Source organism: Grampus griseus (assembly GCF_964374135.1).
Source record: "Grampus griseus genome assembly, chromosome: 2".
In the NCBI taxonomy this organism is placed as follows: Eukaryota; Metazoa; Chordata; class Mammalia; order Artiodactyla; family Delphinidae; genus Grampus; species Grampus griseus.
In genome coordinates, this window is record NC_139018.1 from 50708106 (window position 1) to 50732185 (window position 24080).

The 24080-nt window shown below is 42.9% G+C and overlaps 1 protein-coding gene across 1 annotated transcript in view; it reads left to right on the forward strand.

The window, feature by feature from the left end:
- Window positions 1–21037, forward strand: part of RPS29 (ribosomal protein S29) — a 68123-nt gene extending 47086 nt beyond the window's left edge. The window contains exon 3 of the mRNA XM_082648299.1: window positions 21014–21037. Within this exon, the coding sequence (XP_082504425.1) occupies window positions 21014–21022 (9 nt within the window). The 3' untranslated portion in view covers window positions 21023–21037. The remainder of the gene's footprint in view (window positions 1–21013) is intronic.
- Window positions 21038–24080: the final 3043 nt, after the last annotated feature.

The window sequence follows — 24080 nt, forward strand, 5'->3', positions numbered from 1 at the left end:
ATGGTTTGTTGAATATTCCTAAACATTTGCCCAAACCACAAACGATTTATTCACAGTTATAAACGTTTACTTCTTTAGAGTAAAATATTGCTTGAAAGGAACTTAAAAGCAAATTGACATTTCTGCAGTTTGCGAACATCTGCAAAGCTTTCTGCACAGTAGCTGCTAGATATTTCTGCCTTAGAAAATAGCTAGATATTCTAATTACTTATGTTCAATATAATATTTAAAATTCATACAGCATCTCTTTTATTGTGTCATATAACAGCAGCAGCTCTTGGCTCTGGGACTGGCTGGTAATAGATGGATTTTGAGATTTTTCGAACACCTCAGCTTTGCGCCAGCACTTAATTAGCTGAAACCCCATTTCTTTCACTGTACACTCCAGCTCCATGAACGTTAGGCCTTAAATAATCGTGGGCGGAACAGATGCCAGTATGAGCTGTGAAAAAAGCAATAAACAAAGTGATGTAGTGCCTCGCGGTTTTATTCACTGTATTGAAGGTTCCAAGGGACTAGATCTGGAAACTTCACCGATGCCTGTAAAGGATCATTGACACGTCGATGGATGGACGCAACTACTCGCTTGTTTGGCTTTGGCGCAGATGAGTGTTTTCAGGACTCTGAAGGTCTCAGTGGGAAGCCTTGGTGTCCTCACCTGTGAAGGGGGTGCCCAGGGCAGGGTGGGCACTGAATAATGACCTCGAGATCCTCTTTGGCTCTCTCATCTATGGTTCTATGATTCTGATCGCTGAGTCCCAAGGCTGAGAGGGATTTTAATGCTTCCTCTCTTTCTGGGTGTGCCAATTACTTTGTTGTTGTGGTCTCAAGGAGCACTATTTTATTGTTTTTGAAACAGGTGAGGGCCTCAGTGTTCCAGGGTTACACTCAACACCCTCTCTCCCCAAACACATGCCCCCATCCAGTCAGAAAGTGCCCTGTCTTGGTCCCACTGTTGAAGCAGTGAACTTGTTGGGAAGATAGTGAGCCAGTCTGGAGCAAAAAGGCACACACTTGCCGGGAAGGTGGCTTAGAAGGTTGATTCTAGATGTCCTAACCAGCCCCCCACGCCTCCCCACTGCATTCTGTGAGCCTCACATTGGGAGTAAGGGGATACTTACCCCAAGGTAAGGTCTGTTGAAGTGGGGAAATAAACCAGAAAATAGGAAGAGGCCAACCTCAACCCTGTGAATCTCATGACTCTTCTTCTCTCCACCATTCTTTCCTCAAAGTCTTCTTTCTCCAACACTTTTTCTTTTTTTTAAAACCATTAAAAAAATTGAAGTATGGTTAATTTACAATGTTGTGTTTCAGGTGTATAGCAAAGTGATTCAGACTTTTTCAGATTCTTTTCCATTATAGGTCATTACAATATATGGAATATAGTTCCCTGTGCTATACAGTAGGTCCCTTTTGTTTATCTATTTTACAAATAGCAGTGTGTATACGTTAGTCCCAAACTCCTAATTTATCCCTCCCACCACAGTATCCCCTTTGGCAACCATAAATTCGTCAACACTTCTTCTAAGTGCAAGGACATTATGGGAGAAAAACTAGGGTAACGAATCAGGAGAATGTGGAATAGACAAAGAGGGAGAAGAAATAAACTAGGTGACTTGGATTATACCCAGCTGGGATTGCCAGTGGGTTAGGCAGCTGAGAATAGCTGCAGATGGGGCTGCCCCTCACTCCCCAGTCCCAGCACTCATTTAGTAGTTGGGGGCTAGAGATGAAACAAAGTAGGGAGAGAAGTATGTGTTCTATCAGATTGTTCCCATTCTTTCCCACTTTGCTTTTAACCATTATGCATCTCTTTCAGGGGGAAAATGTGAGGCAGTTGCAAGGACAAACAAATCATCATACACCCCTTCATTCTTTGGTGATGTTTGCGGTGGCGGGAGTGAATGCGGGGCGGGGGGGGGTCCGCCCTCACTCTCCTCTGCTTGGCTTTTCTAAAACTGCTCCTGCCCACAGTCTGTGATTGTTGTGGACTCAAGGACTCTAAGCCCTCCCCTGACCTGCCTGGCCGTGGCAAGTTAAGGTTGCTGATGGCAGAGGTCAAGCTGACTCCTCTGTGGCTCCTTCTGTCTGGGGGTCCTGCTTTGCTCATCCCTGACTCCCATTTTTGGGACTAGGTGAAGTTCAGAAGACAGGTTGACTAGCTCTCTGAAGAGGAAACTAACCAATACTGTCTTAGACATTTGTTTTGCTTGGCTACGGGTGAGTTGTTGATTGTAAGCCCAGAGAGAAAATGTTTTGTCCTTGGGTTGAGGTTTAGGGATTTAGGTTAATTAGGAAAAGTCACCTATTGGAGATCTATCTATCTTCTTGATTTTAACTCATGTTTTTCTTTGTTGTAGTTTTATTTAATTAAATGCTCATAAACATTAATATACAAAAGTATGTCTAGTAAAAAAATAAAGGTTCCCCCCTCCTCCATCATCTCTCCATAGTTTGATATCTTGTTCTATAGTTTTTGGATACTTTGCCTCATTATCATGTCAGTTACTTAACAAATAATTTTAAGAAAATGAAGGTGTCCAATCCACTACCACTCACCCACAGAGTGTGAATTTGATGGTAGCTCAAGATGATAACTTATTCTGTCCCAAGTGTCATTTATCACAGAGCTATCCTTCTGTAACCATTTTATGGCAATCAGACAAGCTTTACTTACTTTTGTCTTAAGAAAGGCTGATATTTGATGCTATGCCTGTTCTTACCAAAATTTCCATTTTTTAATTTGGCTCAATAAACATGGTAGCCTTTTGTGGTCTTGTTGACGCTCTCTCTGGTTAGACTAGGTAAAAATCCTTAATATAGTTGATTTCCATCACAAAATTTTCAGGGAAGAGTGCACATCTTTTGATTGTTTTCCTGTCATCATGCCCTGTGGTTGTGGCCTCTGAGTTCCTCCTTGAGAGCAGTGATGGAATCTTACCCCAGTGCATAGAACAGTGACATTCCCTAAAAAAGAAAAGATTTATTGAATGAATAAATGAATTCTGGAAAGTTTTAGGGTATAATAATGATATCTTACATCTATCAAGGGTGTTCCTTTTTTTTCCCAAAGAACTTATTTATTTATTTATTTATTTTGGCTGCGCTGGGCCTTCGTAGCTGCACGTGGGCTTTCTCTAGTTGCGGTGAGCGGGGCCTACTCTTTGTTGTGGTGCGCGGGCTTGTCATTGTGGTGGCTTCTCTTGTTGTGGAGCACGGGCTGTAGGCGCGCGGGCTTCAGTAGTTGTAGCGCACAGCCTTGGTTACTCCGCGGCATGTGGGATCTTCCCAGACCAGGGCTTGAACCCGTTTCCCCTGCATTGGCAGGCAGATTCTTAACCACTGGACCACTAGGGACGTCCTCAAAGAACTTTTATTTTCTTCATCTCATTTTTTCCTCAGAACAGTACTATAAATTGGGTACAGAATCTCTCCTGTTCCTGTTTCTGATGAAGGACTTGATATTCAAAAATTGTGACAGAAGTGAGACTAGTTCTCCTAGTCTGGAACACTGAGGTTTCATGTTGCACAAAACATCATAAATGTAGTCTTTTCTGTTTTTTTTTTTTTTTTGCGGTACGCTGGCCTCTCACTGTTGTGGCCTCTGAGCACAGGCTCCGGACACGCAGGCTCAGCGGCCATGGCTCACGGGCCTAGCCGCTCTGCGGCATGTGAGATCTTCCCGGACCGGGGCTCGAACCCGTGTCCCCTGCATCGGCAGGCAGACTCTCAACCACTGCACCACCAGGGAAGCCCCGGATTTTCTGTTTTTTATTAAAGAGTTATACAAGTAATAGATAAATGAACTTTCATTTTAAAATATTGAGTAATACAGGAGTAAAAAGAGCAAAATGTAAGTTCTCTTGTTCTGCAAACACCATTCCTAGTTCTCCCCACTATTCAACTAGCCTCAACAATGTGGTATGTATTTTATATTCCCCCTTTTATGCAATGGCATATGTATTCATGTGTTCATGGCAAAGGTCAAGCCGACTCCTTTGTAGCTCACTCTGCTTAGGGCCCTGCTTTGCTCATCCCTGGCTCCCGTTTCTGGGACTGACTTCTGGGAGTGACTAGGTGAAGTTCAGAAGACAGGTTTGACTAACTCTCTTAAGAGGAAACTTTAACCAACATTTGTTCATCTAAATGGAATCTGGTTTGTTTTATCACTTCACAGTCAATTTTGGAACTTCATCCATGTCAGACACTTAACTCCACCTCATTTTTTTAATCCCACCCCTGCACTTCTCGGCATGTGGGATCTTAGTTCCTCAACCAGGAACCAGGGATCAAACTGTGCCCCCTGCAGTCCTGCAGTGGAAGCTCAGAGTCGTAACCACTGGGCTGCCAGGGAATTCCCAACTCCACCTTGTTTTTAAACAGCTGCTTAGATTTCCCAGCATGTGGGTGTACCATATTAAAAAAAAATGACTCTCTTATTGATGGTTATCTAAAGTTGTTTGAACTTTGAAACTTCGAACCTTTACAAACGGTACTGAATTTAATATCATTGTATATGCATCCTCGTGTACATGTACAAGAATTTCTGTAGGATATGGTTCTTATCCCACCTAGGAGTCTTCATTGCTGATTGAGTTAGTGTTTCTTAGTTTTCTTTTGTCAAATTCTTGCTTATTTCCAGCCTGGAACTGTTAAAAAAATTTTTTTTAAACAGTTTAAGCCCATTTATCTTGCAGGTTGGGTGGTTTTGCCTTGCATAATAAGATTAAATGATGGTACATACTACTTCAACTATATCTGAAGACTAGGAGAGATTTCATGATTTAAGAGAGAGATAGCATTTTTGGTTTTTCTTCCTCATACTTCATGGCAGATTCTGGTAAATTTCCCTCTCCTTAATATCATTCTCCTCCGTGTTGCTTACTAACATTTGGTTCGGGACAATAATGGAGCAGTGTAAAACTAGATTTCCCAGGCTTTCTCAGAAATAGAGTGACACAGTTCTGACCAGTGAGATACAAGTCCAGGAAAACTATTCTTTTCCTGACAAATGGACAGATTCAGTAGGCACACATCTTTTACTTCTAGCCTTTTGCCTTTCCTCTTTCCTTTCTGTTGCTTCCTAGAAGGAAGTCTCAGTGTCTCTGTGACCATGAGGACAAGAGCCACATGCTAAAGATGGAGGAGCAGGAAGTTACAAGAAGCCTGCATTGTTGGTGATTTCTTTGAGCACCTGGTCCAGCCATGGTTGGCCTGCCTGTGATTTCTGCTTCCATAAGAAAAATAAACCCTAATTTGTAAAGGCAATCACGTCAGGTTCCTGCTGCATGCGGCTTAACACAATCCAAACAGAGTCTTATCTTAGTTACTGAACAAACATAACTCAGCCCAAGTGAGTGAATTTTCTAAAGATTCCTATCTCTGACCTTCAAAACTGTATGGTCTATGTCAAAGACTTAAGGTTTTTTTTTTTCTAGCAAAGTATTCTAATTTATTGCTTTACATATAACTATATATCTGTATATCTCTAATGTAATTATTTTTTGAACTATTATGCAAAAATTAAAAAATATCTTGAGGATTGTGACAAAAATTTGTGCTTGTTTAGTAGATTTTTTTTTTGTTCTTTGTCTTTGGCATCAGCTGTCTGTTTCATGAGAAACTGAATTTAAAACTTCTAATATGTGAGGCATCTTTTCCTGAGAAACCCAGGAGGAAGGCAGTATCATCCTGAGCACTGTTGTCAGGTTGTTGTCTTTTTTTTTTTTTAATTTATTTTATTTATTTATTTTTGGCTGCATTGGGTCTTTGTTGCTGTGAGTGGGCTTTCTCTAGTTGCGGCGAGCGGGGGCTACTCTTCATTGTGGCGTGCAGGCTTCTCATTGCAGTAGCTTTTCTTGTGTGTAGAGCATGGGCTCTAGGCACGCAGGCTTCAGTACTTGTGGCACATGGGCTCAGTAGTGGCTCGCGGGCTCTAGAGTGCAGGCTTAGTAGTTGTGGTGCACGGGCTTTGTTGCTCCGCGGCATGTGGGATCTTCCTGGACCAGGGCTCGAACCCGTGTCCCCTGCATTGGCAGGCGGATTCTTAACCACTGCGCCACCAGGGAAGCCCCAGGTTGTTGTCTTTAGAGCATATAGAGTTGATGATTTCCTCCTGGTGCCAGGTTTGAAGGCGGCGGTGGGGTGGGGTCGGGGGGAGGGGCTGTGGGACAGTAATAACGTAATGTTTTAAATAAACATTTCATCAGAGTAAAAGCAAGTGGGAGAAACATCTTTTTCACTTTGTTGATGGAGTGAGTTTGCTTTCATTAAAAAAAAAGTTTGAAAGCTCTTGATAGCGTGAGTTAAAGGGATTAATCCGCTGGAGCCATTACCTTCCCGAGTCACTGAGAGAAGGGTGTGAGTGTGTCTGGGTGGGGAGGGAATTGCTGGAGGATGGGGTGGGAATTGAACATGTCTGAGAAAGTTTGGTATATATTATACATTTGGCGTATTAGTTTCCTAGGGCTGCTATAACACACAGACTGGGTGGCTTCAAACCACAGACATGAATTGTCTCACGGTTCTGGAAACTAGAAGACCAAAACCAAGGTGTCGATAGGGCCACGTTTCCTCTAAAGCCTGTAGGAGAATCCTTCCTGGGCTCTGCCTCGCTTCTGATGGTGGCCGGCAATCTGTGGTGTGCCTCAGCTTACAGCTGTGTCACTCCATTCCTGTCTTCAAGTAGCATTCTCCTGTGTCTCTTCACGTTGTCTTCCCTCTGTGCGTGTCAGTCTCTGTGTCCAAATCCACCCTTTTATAAAAACACCAGTCATATTGGATTAGAGCCCCACCCATCAGGACCTCATTTTGATTTGATTACCTCTGTAAAGGCTCTGTTTCCAAAACAGGTTTCATGATGAGGTACTTAGGGGTGAGGACTTCAATATATCTCTTTTGGGGGATACAATTCAACCTATGACAAAAGGTTTTCCAAATCTAACCTGAAATAATCAGGAAAGAGTTTCTTGCATATATCCACTATTACCTGAATTTTGGAGCAGGGAAACAAAATAGTGAATTTGATGCCATTGGTTGTAAGCACTTTACCTCCTTGAGAGTTCCCCTCCTAGATGTCATGTTCCTTTTTGCCTCCCATTAAAACCATTGCCTGGTCCTAATCAAGTTCCGTTTAGGCCTCTCCTTCTAGTGGTGCCCCTAGGATCTTGGCCTTTCCAGACCCCTCCTTCCCATCAAGAGCGCTAGGTTTCAAAATGTCATTTTTCACGGCCACCTCCCTGACCTTGGGGTGGAGTAATTCCATGGCGCTAAGTCCATCCTGGTCACCCCTGAGACGTTCGCTGTCCATTCTCATAATGAGGTCTTGCTATCCCTGGGCAATTACTCTTAAGCAAAGTGGTTGGTCTCCATCTGCAATTTCTGATTTCCTCTCCCCTTCCTAGGGTAATCACCCCTTTCCTTATTCACTGCCTTCTTTTTCAGTTCAGCAAAATGTTTACCCTTTCCCCCAATAATGATTTCTTTCAGAGTGGGGCTATTGGTTCATCAGGAGGCTCTGGAGTTTTCTTCCAGTTAGGCCTGGGCCCTGGGACCACAAAAGGCACAGCCATTTTCTCTGGAAGAAGGCCTTAGCCTTTAGAAATGTTGTAGGCCGTAGAAAAAGGGAACAGAGATGCTTGCAGCCCATTCTTGGAAAGGACGCGTTACCCCCCAGAATGGGCAGAATGACTTCTTCTAAATACAGCAAAGAGGAAGACAAACAAAGTGAGATTTCATGTTAAAAGCAAGTTGGACATTTGTATCCTGTGACAGGCAGATTCTCTGGGCTAGTCTTGTTTTAGCAGGTCCATAAATAGACTTCAAGAGCCACTTGGGGGGCGAGAGTGTTGGGTCATGGATGTAGTCTTAGTTCTTTCCCTTTTGCAGACACGTAGTAGCTACTCATTAAGAAGTGCTTTTCCGAGCCTAAAATAACCTTTAGTTAGGTTTTATGTTGTGAAAGCTCCCGTTACATAACTTGGCTGGTTGTTACATATTGCCACTATAACGAAGTTACCACAAATTTGGTGGCTTAAAATATCAGAGATTATAGGGAAGGTGGGAGGGAGATGCAAGAGGGAGGAGATATGGGGATATATGTATATGTATAGCTGATTCACTTTGTTATGCAGCAGAAACGAATACACCATTGTAAAGCAATTATACTCCAAGAAAGATGTTAAAAAATAAAAATAAAATGCAAAAAGAAAAAAAATCAGAAATTAATTCTGTCTCAGTTCTGGAGGCCGGAAGTCTGCAATCGGTATCACTTGGCAGAAGTCTGGGTGTTGGCAGGGCCCCACTCCCTTCAGAGGCTCTCTTCCAGCTTCTGGTGGCTGCTGGCATTTCTTGGCTTGTGGCTGCATCACTCCAATATCTGCCTCCATGGTCTCATTGCCTCCCCCTCTTCTGTCTGTGTCAGATCTTCCCCTGCCTTGCTTGTTAAGGGTTCCTGTGATTGCATTTAGGACCCAGCTGGATAATTCAGGATGCTCTCCCCATCTCAGATCCTGAACTTAATCACATCAGCAAGGTCTCTGTCATATAAGAGGACATTTTCCAGAGATTAGTAGATTATTTTTTTGGCCGCACCCCATGTCATATAAGGAGACATTTTCCAGAGATTAGTAGATAATTTTTTTGGCCGCACCCCACGGTACGTGGGATCTTAGTTCCCTGACCAGGGATCGAACCCCGTCACCCCTGCATTGGAAGCACGGAGTCTTAACCACTGGACCACCAGGGAAGTCCAGTTCCAGAGATTAGGATCTGATATCTTTTGGTGCCGTTATTCAGCCCACCACATGTATTATGTGTGACAGACATGCATCTGCCAGGGACCTCTCAACACTGGGCTGCCTGCCTTTTGAATAGGCCTTTGTCCCAGCGGATAACTCTTCCCTTTGTTATTATGAGGGCACCAGCACTCTCCCTGGCCACTGATGTGTTAGCAGGGAGAGCTGTAGAAATTAGTTTTCATATGGCCCGAGATCTCTGCCCACAGCCTTAGTAATAAATGGCAGACCAAGGAATCTGGGTTAATTGCCTCAGCACATGGAGGTGCACTGAGGGGTGTGTGTGTGTGTGTGTGTTCACTGTGTTCCTGATTAAGAGAAATGTATCCTCCCCTTGACTTTGAGACTTGGCTTTTGCTCTGGACTCAAGGGTCATCGGGCACTGACAATTTATTTGCAAAGAGGCTCACCGAAATCTCATCCTACCTGTGAATTCCTTCCTGCCCCTCAAAGACAAAGAATCCTTCCTCGAGGTTCTGGTATCCCTGAAGCCCTACTACCTAAAGACCACAGGAGGTAGGAGGGAGCCACAGATGGCTCAGGATTCTTGCTCTAACTCAGAGTAACTGTTTTTTTTTTTTTTTTTAACATCTTTATTGGAGTATAACTGCTTTAGAATGGTGTGTTAGTTTCTGCTGTATAACAAAGTGAATCAGCTATATGTATACATACATCCCCATATATCCTCTCCCTCTTGCGTCTCCCTCCCCCAGAGTAACTGTTAATTCAGAGCTGGGCTGTGGAGTCTTCCTTGAGGGTTGTTATAGCTTGTAGAAAGCCTCAGTGGATATGTTTTCCCCCATCTTGATCCCTGGGATTTGGCTATGCTGTTTGTTATTGATAAGGTTTTGGGAAAATGGTGTAATTTAACAAAGGTTATTGGTTTTATTCTCCTGGTGCTTCTTTAATTAGGCTGCTGACACCAAGCAAGGCAAGGGTTTTGACATTCAGAACAAGACCTAGAGTTGAGTTAGATCCAAACTTTGAATCACTAAGGACCCAGGAGGTAATTTTCCTGTACCCAATTAGCATTTAAATTTGAACCCATCAACATGGCTCTCTGTGGAATTTTCCCTCCGTTTACCTTTTCTAAACAGGAACCACTGGCATGGAAGTTTATCTGTATAGTAATGAAAATATAATTAGTATTAAAATACATCCACCATCTTGTCTCATGTTAGTTCTTAATCCCTGTATATATATTTTTCTGAGCCAAGGTGTTCTCCATCTCTTTTCAATCCTAGGAAAGTCACTTAATCCCTTGCCATAGGCTATGATAACGGTGTAGCTAATGCCCTTTGATTCATTACGCAGAGGACAGATGTATTGTCTTCTGAGGATGGTACATCTACCCAAGTATATCCCTTTGAGTTAATTATGGTCATTGCCTTACTGCATTCTGGACGCCGTTTCCGTTTGGGAAGTGTAACCAGTGAAGATGTTGGGAATTTGGTGTATGAGAAGCAGCTGCTCCCAGACTGTGGAACACTGGTGCTTTACCGGTTCTTTGACAAAAGGCAACCCCGAAGTACATAAGTGAATGCGAAGAATTAAATTCTCCCCTAAATTGTTCTTAGATCATTGGAATCTACTATTACGGGCAACCTTGAGCACATCGAAAATGACTGACCAAGGAACAGGTGCATATTGATGGGGAGATTCCGAGACCGCTGATCTGGCTTAGGTGGAGTTAATTTTCTTGCGGACCTGGGGACTTGTAGTTGTAATGTTGTTAAATCGCAAACACCTGCTATAATATGACATTTTTTTTCCTGCTAATACAAATGTTCCTAAGTTGTGTGATGGAATAAGTACTTCCATGGCGTCGAAAGAAAAGGATTTAGGTGACTCAAATAGAGCTGAGAGGCTTTCCTCAGCTGAGGTACGTCAGGGAGCACCTACAGACTGGGTGCTCCCTCCATCAAGCAGGGAGGGGCAGGGTAGGGGAGCTGAGTTGTGGCTGTGTGGTGTTGGCTCAGGCGGTGGTTTTGTGTGTTAATTGAAACTTGCAGCTGGGGTTGTTCTTGTTTCCACGTCTCTTGTTTGGGGTCAGACAACAATTCCAACAGTATTTTCTGAGGACTGTTTTTTATTTTTATTTTTTTAATTTTTTTGCGGTACGCGGGCCTCTCACTGTTGTGGCCTCTCCGTTGCGGAGCACAGGCTCCGGACGCGCAGGCTCAGCGGCCATGGCTCATGGGCCCAGCCGCTCCGCGGCACGTGGGATCTTCCCGGACCAGGGCACGAACCCGTGTCCCCTGCATCGGCAGGCGGACTCTCAACCACTGCGCCACCAGGGAAGCCCTGAGGACTGTTTTTGAAGCCTTGTGGTTTATTGGCTAGTTGAAATAGGGGGCAGGGACGGTGGTTGCCAAAAAAAGAGAGAAATAGAGGCAAAGGTAGAAGACATGGCAGAAGCTAAGGACCCTTTATTGGGTTTGTCTTAGTCCTTTTATGTGTTTTGCAAAGGGTACCCGGGCTTCTAGTTCCTTCCTACTTTAGCATTTTGAGAATTACTAGGAAAAATGATTGGCTTCAAGTGAATTCCATTTGTAGGAAACTATAAATAACCTATACATATAAATTATATATAAGTATATATTATATTTAAAATATACTTATATAGCACAAATATATATTATAAAAACATAACTTAAAATAATAATATATAAATATATATTTTAAATATAAACAATATAAACATATCACATAAAATATATATTATATGTGAATAAATTATAGTGTTATATTTATTGCATAAATATGTTATATAAATATCTAAATATGTAATATGTATTATATTATAAATACATTATATAAAATAAATATGTGATAAAATACATTGATTGTATGTCGTCTTCGTTGCTGTGCATGGACTTTCTCTAGTTGCAGCAAGCGGGGGCTACTCTTCGTTGTGGTGCACGGGCTTCTCGTTGCAGTGGCTTCTCTTTTTGCGGAGCACGGGGCTCTAGGCGCATGGGCTTCAGTAGTTGCAGCACATGGGCTCAGTAGTTGTGGCTCGTGGACTGTAGAGTGCAGGCTCAGTAGCTGTGGTGCAAGGGCTTAGTTGCTCCGCAGCATGTAGGATCTTCCTGGACCAGGGCTCGAACCCGTGTCACCTGCATTGACAGGTGGATTCTTAACCACTGCACCACCAGGGAAGTCCCTACATGTTTCTTAAAAATGACTTACATTTACAGAGTAAAAAGCCTGATTTAAAAAAAAAAAATTTCGACTCAGGAATTTGGAGTGGTTGTGAGTAGTTTTCTCCTCAAGATGGTGCTCAAGGTGCTCATGGGCTTTAACTTTCTGTGTTGAATAAAAATTTATAGTACTCTATAAATTATGTCACAATCTACGGAATTATTTTCATGTAGTTCTGACAATTCTGTCACATGTCTTACGGTTCTAAAAGTTTTGCCCCTTTTGGGCTCACAGGGTGTTACTTTGTGGGTAGGCTGGCAGTGGAAGTTGGGAGTCCTGGGTCCCTTCTTACGCCCCTGGTGTTATGCACTTGCTAGAAATTATTTGTCCAAGCAATTGTTGTCTTCTTAAAAGATCTCCACGGGGTCGACGATATACATTTATTCTACTGCTGTTAGTGCCTGAAACATAATAGAAATTCTTCTTAGCCTGCCTTCAGAACTAGTCTTGTGAGCACACACATTTAAAAATTCTTTCTCAGTGCTTTATGCGCATTTTGGATGAAAAAGTAGCTTTAACAAGTTTCATTGTCCACATTATTGACTGACTTTAGCGGTCAATTCTAGTTAGCTGTTCTCGGTCAACAAATTCTTTCCTTAAAGGGAAGAAAAATCCCACTAGTTAGGAGAGACGAAAGAATAAATGCTACAAGACTTGAAGGTAACCGTAAGAAAGAATTTCCAAAATGTTTTGTGGACCAACATCTACTATTGTAGGAATAAGCATATAGCCACATAAAGGGGGTACTTTGAAGATTTTGTGTTTGTTAAGAAAGCACAACTCTACTGTGAATGAGGAGCCCTGAGTGGATGTCAGATAAATCAGATGTGTTTGGTCACAGTAGGAAGTGTCAAGGCCAGGAAGCAAGTTCCATGGGTGGAATTACTGTCTTGGGTTATAATTAAATAAGGCTTTGGGGGAGGGGGACACAGGGACATAGGACAGAAAAAAACAGTTACTTTTTAGGATTAAGAATATCTAGAGGGCTTCCCTGGTGGCGCAGTGGTTGAGAGTCCGCCTGCTGATGCAGGGGACGCGGGTTCGTGCCCCGGTCCGGGAAGATCCCACATGCTGTGGAGTGGCTGGGCCTGTGAGCCATGGCCGCTGAGCCTGCGCGTCTGGAGCCTGTGCTCTGCAACGGGAGAGGCCACAACAGTGAGAGGCACGCGTACCAAAAAAAAAAAAAAAAAAAGAATATCTAGATATGGTTATGGTGGTTTGCCACCTTATTTGCAAATTTGCATACATTTGCAGTGTCCTTATTTGAATTTAGTAAAGTTGGCTGGAGAACTGGAATGAAATGGGTTATTTTGCCCCACAGCAGAACTGATGCTATCTGTTTTTATTTATGCTGTTTTTATTTATAAATGCTATCTGTTTTTATATCTAGATCTCTAAAAGAAATGAATTTCAGCCATGAAATGTGGATTGAATAAATAAATATAGTTCAGACCTTCTCAGGATAGGTCACTACTTGGAACCGCCCTGGCTGTATAGATATGTAGTTAGTAAAGAATACTGACCACTTGGGGTAGTGTGGAGTCTCTGAACCGGAGAGGATGAAATTCACATTTGGGAAAAGTTTCTGATTTTTTTTTTTTAAATAAACTTATTATTTATTTATTTATTTTTGGCTGAGTTGGGTCTTCGTTGCTGCGCATGGGCTTTCTCTAGTTGCGGCAAGCGGGGGCTACTCTTGGTTGTGGTGCACAGGCTTCTCATTGCGGTGGCTTCTCTTGTTGTGGAGTACTAGCTCTAGGCGCGTGGGCTTCAGTAGTTGTGGCTCACAGGCTCTAGAGCACAGGCTCAGTAGTTGTGGTGCATGGGCTTAGTTGCTCCCCGGCATGTGAGATCTTCCCGGACCAGGGCTCGAACCCGTGTCCCCTGCGTTGGCAGGCAGATGATTTTTTTTTTTTTGCGGTACGCGGGCCTCTCACTGTTGTGGCCTCTCCCGTTGCGGAGCACAGGCTCCGGACGCACAGGCTCAGCGGCCATGGCTCACGGGCCCAGCCACTCCGCGGCATGTGGGATCTTCCCGGACCGGGGCACAAACCCATGTTCCCTGCATTGGGAGGCGGACTCTCAACCACTGCGCCACCAGGGAAGCCCCCAAAGTTTTTGATTAATGAACCAAAAGCCTTTTTTTCCCCACTATCTTCAGATACTATTAGAAAATTATACAATAAACCAGCCTTGCAAAACTACAGACATTTAAAAATAATTTAAATTTTTATGAAAAGTATGGATTCATATGCAGGTATGAGAAATAACAGAGAGAGAGCTCCTAGTGTGCCCTTTGTCCAATTTCTCCCAATGGTAACATTTTGCAAAACTACCATACAATATCACAACCAGGATATTGACATTGCTAGGATCCACAGTGTAATTTAGATTTTTCTAGCTTTGCTTTTACTCATTTGTATCTATGTGTATATTTAGTTCTAAACATTTTCCCCATTGTTTTATTTATTTATTTATTTTAAAATTATTTATTTATTTTATTTTTGGGTGCGTTGGGTCTTCGTTGCCGTGTGTGGGCTTCTCATTGCGGCGGCTTCTCTTGTTGCTGAGCACAGGCTCTAGGCATGTGGACTTCAGTAGTTGTGGCACATGGGCTCAGTAGTTGTGACTCACGGGCTCTAGAACACGGGCTCAGTAGCTGGGGCACATGGGCTTAGTTGCTCTGTGGCATGTGGGATCTTCTTGGACCAAGACTCAAACCCATGTCCCCTGTATTAGCAGTTGGATTCTTAACCAGTGCGCCACCAGGGAAACCCATTCCCCATTGTTTTAACCATTGAATGTGTACGCTTTAGTGATCTTTAGTGTGTCATGATGTTGTGCAGCCATCATCACTATCTAATCCTAGTCCTGTTCCATTTTAGCACACGTGTAGATTTGTGGATCACCGCTGCAGTCAAGATTGAGCTCAACGCTCAATCTTGTTCAGTTCAGATGGACTGATCACATAGAAACCCACATGGTGTTGCCCTGCCTGTCCCCTCCCTTCCATGCCTAACCTGTGGCCACCACTGATCACTGCAGTATTTTTATTATTGTTGTTGTTTTAATTCTTTGGATGTGAAATATTAATGATTACGATTATAACAAAAATCCCTTTAAGCTCTGGCTTGGGGATTCTTAGCCACTCGCTTATCTGAGAACTCTAAGCTCTGGGTCTAGGGAGGGCATTTTTAAAAAACCATTTAAAAAGAAATTGAAGTATAGTTAATTTACAATATTGTGTTAGTTTCAGGTGTACAGCAAAGTGATTCAGTTATACATATATCTATATATCTGTATCAGATTCTTTTCCATCGTAGGTTATTACAAGACATTGAATATAGTTCCCTGTGCTATACGTTAATCCAAAGCTCCTAATTTATCTCACCCCTGTCCCCCCATCCCCACTGCCCATGCTTTCACCTCTGGTAACCATAAATTTGTTTTCTGTATGTGAGTCTATTTCTGTTTTGTACATATGCTCATTTACATCATTTTTTAGATTGCACTTGTAAGTGATATCCCATGATAGTTGTCTTTCTCTGAGTTCACCTAATATGATAATCTCTAAGTACATCCATGTTGCCGCAAATGGCATTATTTCATTCTTTTTTTTTTTTTTGGCTAAGTAATGTTCCATTATGTATATAGACCACATCTTCTTTATCCATTCCTCTGTTGATGGACACTTAGGTTGCTTCCGTGTCTTGGTTATTGTGAATAGTACTGCTATGATCATTGGGGTGCATGGATCTCTTTGAATTAGAATTGCAGAGAGCATTTTAAGGGGAGCATTTGTTTTTCATTGGGTCTAGTTATTCAGGCCTCTTTGCACTGATTGTTTTCCAACTGTCTCCTGCTGGGCGCCACTGCAAGTCACCCTTGCAGGCTGTGGAGAGGAGTGGACAAAGCGTCATGCCGCAAACAGACCTGCAGGCCAGGGTGTGGGAAGACAGCTTGGGGAGTGAGCTTCGGCAGCACTCCTAGGTGTTTGTATGCACAATGAACGATTACCAGATATAACTGACTTTTGACTCATCTACCTGCCCCGTTAGACTGTAAGCTCCAGGAGGTCCGGGACTGTATCCCGACACTTAACACAATGCCTCAGACATAATACCTATAATAATAACAACGACATTGTGCAATTTTATCAAATACTTATTATATCCCAGGCATGGGGCTAAGTATATTATACTCATTCCATCATTGAATTCTTTCCAAAATTCTGTGAGGTACAGTTAGTCCCCCTCTTATCCACAGAGGATACGTTCCAAGACCCCCAGCGGATGCCTGAAACCATGGATAGTACTGAACTCTATATATGTTCTATTTTTTCCTATACATACATACCTATGATAGTTTTAAAATTAGGCACAGGAAGAGATTAACAATAATAACTAACAATAAAATAGAACAATTATAACAATATACTGCAATAAAAGTTATGTGAATGTGGTCTCTCTCAAAATATCTTATTGTACTGTAGTCACCCTTCTTGTGATAATGTGAGATAATAAAATGCCTATGTGATGAGATGAAGTGAGGGGAATGACGTAGGCACTGTGCCATAGCATTAGGCTCTTACTGACCTTCTGACAATACATCAGAAGGAGGAGCATCTGCTTTGGGTGAACCTGAATCATTGAACCGTGAAGGTGTCGATGGTTGATGTCAGGAACAGATGATGTCAGTGGTTGGGGATCCTGGGGGGGATGAAGCTGGATGGTGTAAGATTTCATCATATTATTGAGAATGGTGTGCAATTTAAAACTTACGAATTGTTTATTTCTGGAATTTTCCATTTAATACTTTCGTACAGTGGTTGATCACGTGTAACCAAAAACTTGGAAAGCAAAGCTGCAGATAAGGGGTGACTACTGTATATATTATTTTACTGATTTTATAGGTGAAAAAGACTAGGGCTTAAAGATCAAGCCACTTGCCCAAGGTTATTTGGCAAACCAGGAAATGAACTAGATTTTCCTGAGTCCTAAGGCCATGCATTTAACCATTGCGTTGCACTCCTTTGACTTTCAGCAGTTTCTAATTTTGTTGCATTGTGATAAGTTTTCTGATGTGTGTTTGGAATGAGTTGAGGTTCTTTCTAAGCCCTAACATGTGGTCAATCTTGGCCTGTGCAGAGGGGAAGGTGCCTCCTGAGGCATGAGGGAGGGTGGGGGAGGGAAGGGGGAATGGTGGTGACCAGAGCAGGTTATGCAATAGTTTGCAGGCCAGATAGAGGAGAGTGGATTGGATATAGGAGACATGAGGATTTACAGAAGGTTCTTAGGCAGGGGTGACTCATTAAAAATGTTGGCAGGGGGACACAGGGCGGAGTGGAGAGAGCCAGGCAAGTCCAGGTGTGGTGGGCAGAAAAATGGGCCCCCAAAGATGTCCATGTCCTAATCCCCAGAAGCTGCGAATATGTTACTTCAGGTTGCTGATGAAATTAAGGTTGCTAATCAGCTGACCTTAAAATAGGGAGATTATCCTTAGTTATCAAAGTGGGTCCAAGGTAACCACCTGGTTCCTTTCACGTGAAAGAGGGAGGCACAGGGATAAGTATCACAGTGATGTAATGAGAGAAAGACTTGATCAGCCATCACTGGCTTTGAAGATGGAAGAGGTCCATGAGGCAAGAAATGTAGTTCTAGAGACTGGAAAGGCAAGAAAAGGTATTCTCCCATAGAGCCTCCAGAAGAACGCAACCCTGCCAACACCTTGATTTTAGCCCAGGGAGACCCATTTTGAACTTCTGATATTCAGAACCATGAAATAATAAATGTGTATTGTTTTAAGCCACCAAGTTTGTGGTAATTTGTTACAGCAACGATAGGGAACTAATGCACCAGGGGACACAGAAAACAGCCCAGTGGCTGCTGCTATTCGACATGAGGTGGTAAGACTTAAGCCCAGGATGATGGCTGTGAAAAAATGGCCAAATTGATGGATCCAGTGACTGGACCCACTGGCTTCTATAAGAGAAAGCTAGGATTTATTAGAAGCTTTGTCAGAGGTATTTTATAAGGAATAGAGAATGCCTTGATGTTTCGCCTCCTTCCATATCCTCTGAGCCAAGTGAGGGGAGTCTCTGAGAGAACCACTAAGAAAGGCCAAGCTGGGAGGCAAGCATCTCACACATGACTGGATGCTTGCTGAGCTGCTGAACCAAGGACACAGGGCTTGAAAGGACTGGAGCAGAGTATGGGGAGAACGTTCTTGGGAGAGTTTGACTCTGTGTCCCTGGAGATTGGGAGGCCTAGAAGCTATGCCTGACTCTTTTTATTTTTAAAATTTAAAAAAAATTTTATTATTTTTTAATTGTGGTGTAGCTGATTTACAATGTCATGTTAGTTTCTGGTGTACAGCAAAGTGATTCAGTTATAGTCTTTTTCAGATTTTTTTCCCTTATAGGTTATTATAAGATGTTGAGTCTAGTTTCCTGTGCTATGTAATAGGACTTTGTTGTTTATCTGTTTTATGTAAAGTAGTGTGTATCTGTTAACCCCAGGCTCCTAATTTATCCCTCCCCCACTTTGCCCTTGTAACCATAAGTTGGTTTTTTAATGTCTGTCAGCCTGTTTCTATTTTGTAAACAAGTTCATTTGTGTCATTGTTTTTATATTCCACATATAAGTGATATCATATGATATTTGTCTTTCTCTGTCTGACTTACTTCACCTAGTATGATAATCACTAGGTCCATCCATGTTGCTGTAAATGGCATTATTTCATGCTTTTTTTAATGGCTGAGTAATATTCCACTCCTGGGCAAATATCCAGAGAAAACTCTAATTCAAAAAGATATATACACCCAATGTTCATAGCAGCACTATTTACAAGAGCCAAGATACGGAAGCAACCTAAGTGTTCACTGACAGATGAATGGATAAAGAAGATGTGGTATATATATACAATGGAATATTACTCAGCCTGACTCTTTCTTGAAGACGCATGAAGGTCAGAGGCTGGCTAGGGCAGGAGTGAGGCAGCAGTGGGAATAGGCCTCAGGAGAAATCAATCCTGCCAACACCTAGATCTCAGGCTTCTATTTTCTCCAGACTGGTGAGAAAATAAATTTCTGTTGGTGAATCTACCCAGTCTGTGGTACTTCGTTCTGGCAGCCCTAGCAGACTGCTACAGGGACCATATATAGAGAAGAGGTATGCAGGAGAGCCAATAAGGCACAGGGCACAAACTCTGGAGCCTGCTAAACCTGGGCTGAATCCCAGATTACAACCACCTACAAGAATATAACCCTGAGCAAGATATTTAACTTCTCTAAACTTGGGTTTCTTGTATGTAAAATAGAGATAATAATACCTTATCTCCAGGATAACTTGGGTTGTTTATTTATTTAACTTTATTTACATATCACTTATATGCCAGGTGCTGCTCTAAATGCTTTGTAAATATTGTGTGGATTAAATGGTAATAGTGTAGGTAATGTGTCTAGCACAATGTCAAGAGCATAGTAAGTGTGGAAACAAATATCTGTCATTGTCACTCTTATTCATATGAGCTCTATATGAAATAATTTTTTTCTAGAAAAATCCACAAATATTTCTCTAGGAAATTGAGACTGTTCTTTAGCAACCACTACTCTCTCTGATAATTAAAGCATAGTATATTGACAATTGAAATTCTGTCAGTCGGAAACTATTTTTTCTATTAAATGTGTGACTTTAAAAGCTTTGCTGTATTCTTTTCTTTTGGCCGCTTGGCTTGCAGGATCTTAATTCCCTGACCAGGGATTTGAAAGCATTGAGTCCTAACCACTGGACCACCAGGGAATTCCCTAGGTTTGCTGTATTTTAAAGTGTGATCTTTATAATGTCTCAGGGACCCCTTCAATGTGAAAAAATATTTGAAATACACAGAAATCAATTAGAATATAATTTGATTTGCAGAACCATGTCTACATATAAACTTTAGCGTTGCATAAAACAAGGCTCTTCCATCCCACAACACAAATAACATATGTCCTCAACGTGTTAAAGAAAAGTTGAGTGCAGTTCCACAGATGGACACTAGGCGGCACTCTTGTAAGGCAAACTCAGGCTTCCCTACTAAAAATAAGTCTGGGTTTTGCTGGTAAAATGTAGTCACTCTAAGTTGATTCTCTTGTTTAGTAGTAAGATATTCATGAGAAATAGAGAAGAACTGATTTATTCTGATACTCTAAAAGAGACATTACAAGGAGCAATCTTACAAACCCTGTAAATGTAGGACGTAATGGGGCACCATATTTTGTAGAGTTGGCCCAGAACATAAGAAATCATCAAGTACTTTGGTGGAAGTGGGTAGTGCTCACTTCTATTTTGAACATTTTAAGCTCAGCACTTACAGATAGATATGTCTTTAAACTAATTTTTTTTCGTTTCCAGTTTATGCTTTCTCCTTCAACTGACAATGTTTGGATGGACTTTGTGAGGAAACAGTGGGAGAGAGCACATAGGAATACAGTTTGGGAAGCTTCATTTTCATCTTCACACAGTTCAGCAGCAATCCCTCTTTTCAGAATAAATTAGTGCTATATATGGAAGAATATGTGTAGGTTCCTTGCCCCAGCTCTCCCACTGAGTTGTGGTGTGTCTTAGGGATCTTGAGTCTGCGCAGAAGGGAGAGATGTTTCTTCCGACTTTCCTTCTTTCTCCCACTGATCCTTCCCCCAGGGCTACTCTTCCCTCTGACTCTCTCCTGCTTCTCAAATGTGCCTTAGACTCTGTCTTCTACAGTCAAAAGGAATGGACTTTTTGTCTGATTGATTTTTATTAATGGTCATGGAAAAAATTGTTACATATTCTAAAGAAAGGAGAAGAGGGAAATCATACTAAAGTAATCAAACTAGTTTTCATTCCTTTAACAATGTTGCTATGATAGAATATTATTTGGTATGGGAGACACTTTGGGGGATCCTTTAGTTATAGGTAATTTTGATATTTAAAAAAGAATTTGCCTTGATGGTAGGAGGGCATATTCTCACCTGTCTCCTCATCTTTCCACAGGCTTTGTAGTCTGCTGAGGATGCTGGGTCTGTTTTTACCCTCATTATTATCTATCCATCCATCCATCCATCCATCCATCCATCCATCCATCCATCCATCTCCCTCGCTCTGGTGCCTTTCCCTCAGCTGGAAAACATGCCTCAGTGTACCTTCTGCTCCAGGTGAGATCTTTTTGAATCAGAACACTCACATTTTCACAAGCAAAATTTAAAAAAAAGGAAAAACTATAGATGTATATGTATCATCCATGTACGTGCTGTTCTTTAGCTACTAATTGGAGATGAGGCTCAGTAGCATTCAGGCAACATAAAGATGTGACCCAAAGAAGCTTCATGCCTAATGCATGGGTTTTGGTTATAGTGGGCGACTGTGCTGAATCCCAGCAATAACAGTGTTCATTAGCACTTTCACATGCTTTTGTGTACATAGCCTCAAGATTTGGATGCCAAGCCAATGCTGAAGCTGTGTGAGGCCGCCTCTGGGACTGCAGAGATGCCTTTGGGTGTGCGTGCCTCTCACAGGAGACCCTCCTTTCTGCCTCCGTGATTTCCTCCTCGGAGCCAGAGATCCCATTCATGTGGTTATTTTTCTTTCACAGTTCTTTCTCTCTGTCTCTCAGCTCACTTGCTCCAGGGGCTCTTGCCTGGGCAGGACTTCTCCCAGGAGGTAAAGGAGAGTTTAATTAGAAAAAGATCCTCTTGCCTATGGTGGCGATTATCATACTTTATCACGGGCCGCAGTCTTGACCCTGGCCTCCTCCGCAGTTTTAGTGCTTGGCTGGGAAGCCAGTTGTCTAATTCCCACTGCTGATGGAGGCTTCTGTGCTGCTCTCCCGTGGCTTGAAATGCAAAGGCACCTCTCTCCCCACCTCCATCCCTTTAGCTAAACTAAATGGTTCTGTGAAAAAGCTTTGCACAACGCTTTAAAATCACTCAACCGCGTTTCAGGTAAGGTCAGAAAAAAAGAGTTTTTGGTGAGGATTTTATGAGCCCAAACTAGGAGGCTGTCATTGCATTTGCCAGGAAATAAGGCCCTAGAAACACATGCTCTCTGGGTGCCTCCAAGGTCATTGCTGTGGAGTGCATGGAGCCAGCGGCTTAGAATTCCTTCTTCTGATTAGATGTGGTAGGCTGATGGCTAAACACTTTTAAGAGATGCAGCTTGTATGTTTAAAGACTAAGGTTGGGGCTTCCCTGGTGGCGCAGTGGTTGAGAGTCCGCCTGCCGATGCAGGGGACGGGGGTTCGTGCCCTGGTCCGGGAAGATCCCACGTGCCGCGGAGAGGCTGGGCCCGTGAGCCATGGCCAATGAGCCTGCGCGTCCGGAGCCTGTGCTCCGCAATGGGAGAGGCCACAAGAGTGAGAGGCCCGCGTACCGCAAAAAATAAATAAATAAATAAATAAATGAATAAATAAAGACCAAGGTTGGGCTGATGAGGATAGAGCACGAAGGCTGTGGGTCTGGGAACTGGAGGTCACAGACTCAATCTTCCTTTTGTGACTTAGAAGCCATGTGCTTTGGCTCTGACATTTTTTTTTTTGAAGATTTGGGTACTATTGCTGTAAAGGAATCTGCCTGGCTGCCTGTTGGCCCAAGCTGAAATCCACAAAGGGCGGCTTAACTTCCAGAGGTGTGTTCTCCCTGCCCCAGAGGTAGGAGAGGGATCTGTAAGGCCAGGGCTCTCCCCCGATGGGACAGGAGCCACTGAGAGGACATCTCTTACTACACCCACCCCCGGCCCAAGCTGCGCGATCCCAGCTCTGTAACAAGTCTCCAAGTTCATAGTGGAACACCATGCACAGCCCTGGAGAAGTGGTTGGGGACGTGTATGCAGGATACACCTTGTTCCAAACTTCCTGATGTTCTGGGCATCTGGATATCAAGACAAAACCTTCAATTAAAAAAAAATTCAGACTTTCTGTCATCATGAGCTGTAGTTGGAGTCTACTTTTTCAAGGAAAGGATTGGCAGTCATCAAGGTAGCAGGTTTTCAGAAGGAGAGGGCTCCCTGACTAAAAATATCTGCTTGTCCTCTTCCTGTTACAGAATCTTTCTTTTGGGTAAAGGAATTGCTCATTCCAGATCCCCTTTTTAAAAATTCTCAAACCTCTGAGAGGTAAAAGATAGGCAGCTATTGTTACTCATGAACACTATAGCCTGAATTAGTTGGCTAGTAACTTTTTAAGAATTTTTTGGCCCCTCTGCTTGCGGGATCCCCAACCAGGGATGGAACCCGCGCCCTCGGCCATGAAAGCGGTGAGTCCTCACCGCTGCCAGGGAATTCCCAGGCTAGTAATTTTTTAATGGTAGCGAGGTGAGGGCTTAGGGGGGGAGGCAGAGCTTAGCTGATACATGTGTGTATGAGTGTGCTTGGGGGAGTAGGAGTAAATGAGGGGGGTTCTGAGCACCTGGGGTGGGGGGATGCTCCAAAGACAGTTTCTTCCTCTGTTGTAGTTTTCCTCAGAGCACTGTTTCTATGGCATCCCCACCCACCAGAGGGCCACAGAGCCATGGTGATCTCCGTGTCCTCCGTGCTAACGCAGTTATTGAGCAATGGAGCCAGGTAATGAGAGAAAGCCCGATCGGAGGAAGCATTTCCCTGCACCCGCTCTCTCTTCCTCCTTTAAAATGATCTTGGAACTTACTAACTGTTTGTCTTCTTACGGTTCTTACACTTTTCTGCTTGTAAATGAATACAGTTATTTTTGTTTGGAGCTCTTTTTGTGTATGGGAGGAGATGAACAAATCTCACATTTTTGAAAGGCTTTAATTGTTTTTCTTAATCTTTTTCTTGGAGTGGTGTCTTGAGGCAGGAATCCAGGCTATACACAGGCTGTTAGCTGGTACCCCTGGCATGGCCCTGTCTGTTGGTAAAACTTTTTATACATGTTGAGTTGGCTGCTGCCCTGAAGTTCCTGACAGCCCTTCCAGTCCCTCATCTGGAAGCCCCTTCTCCCCACAATCCAATAATAAAAAGGTTAATGCCTGGACCCACTGGAGGCCTCCACACCTGTACCAGCTCCATTGCCAGTAGAAGCTCCTGGAGGATGAAGTTTTGTGATCCCCTT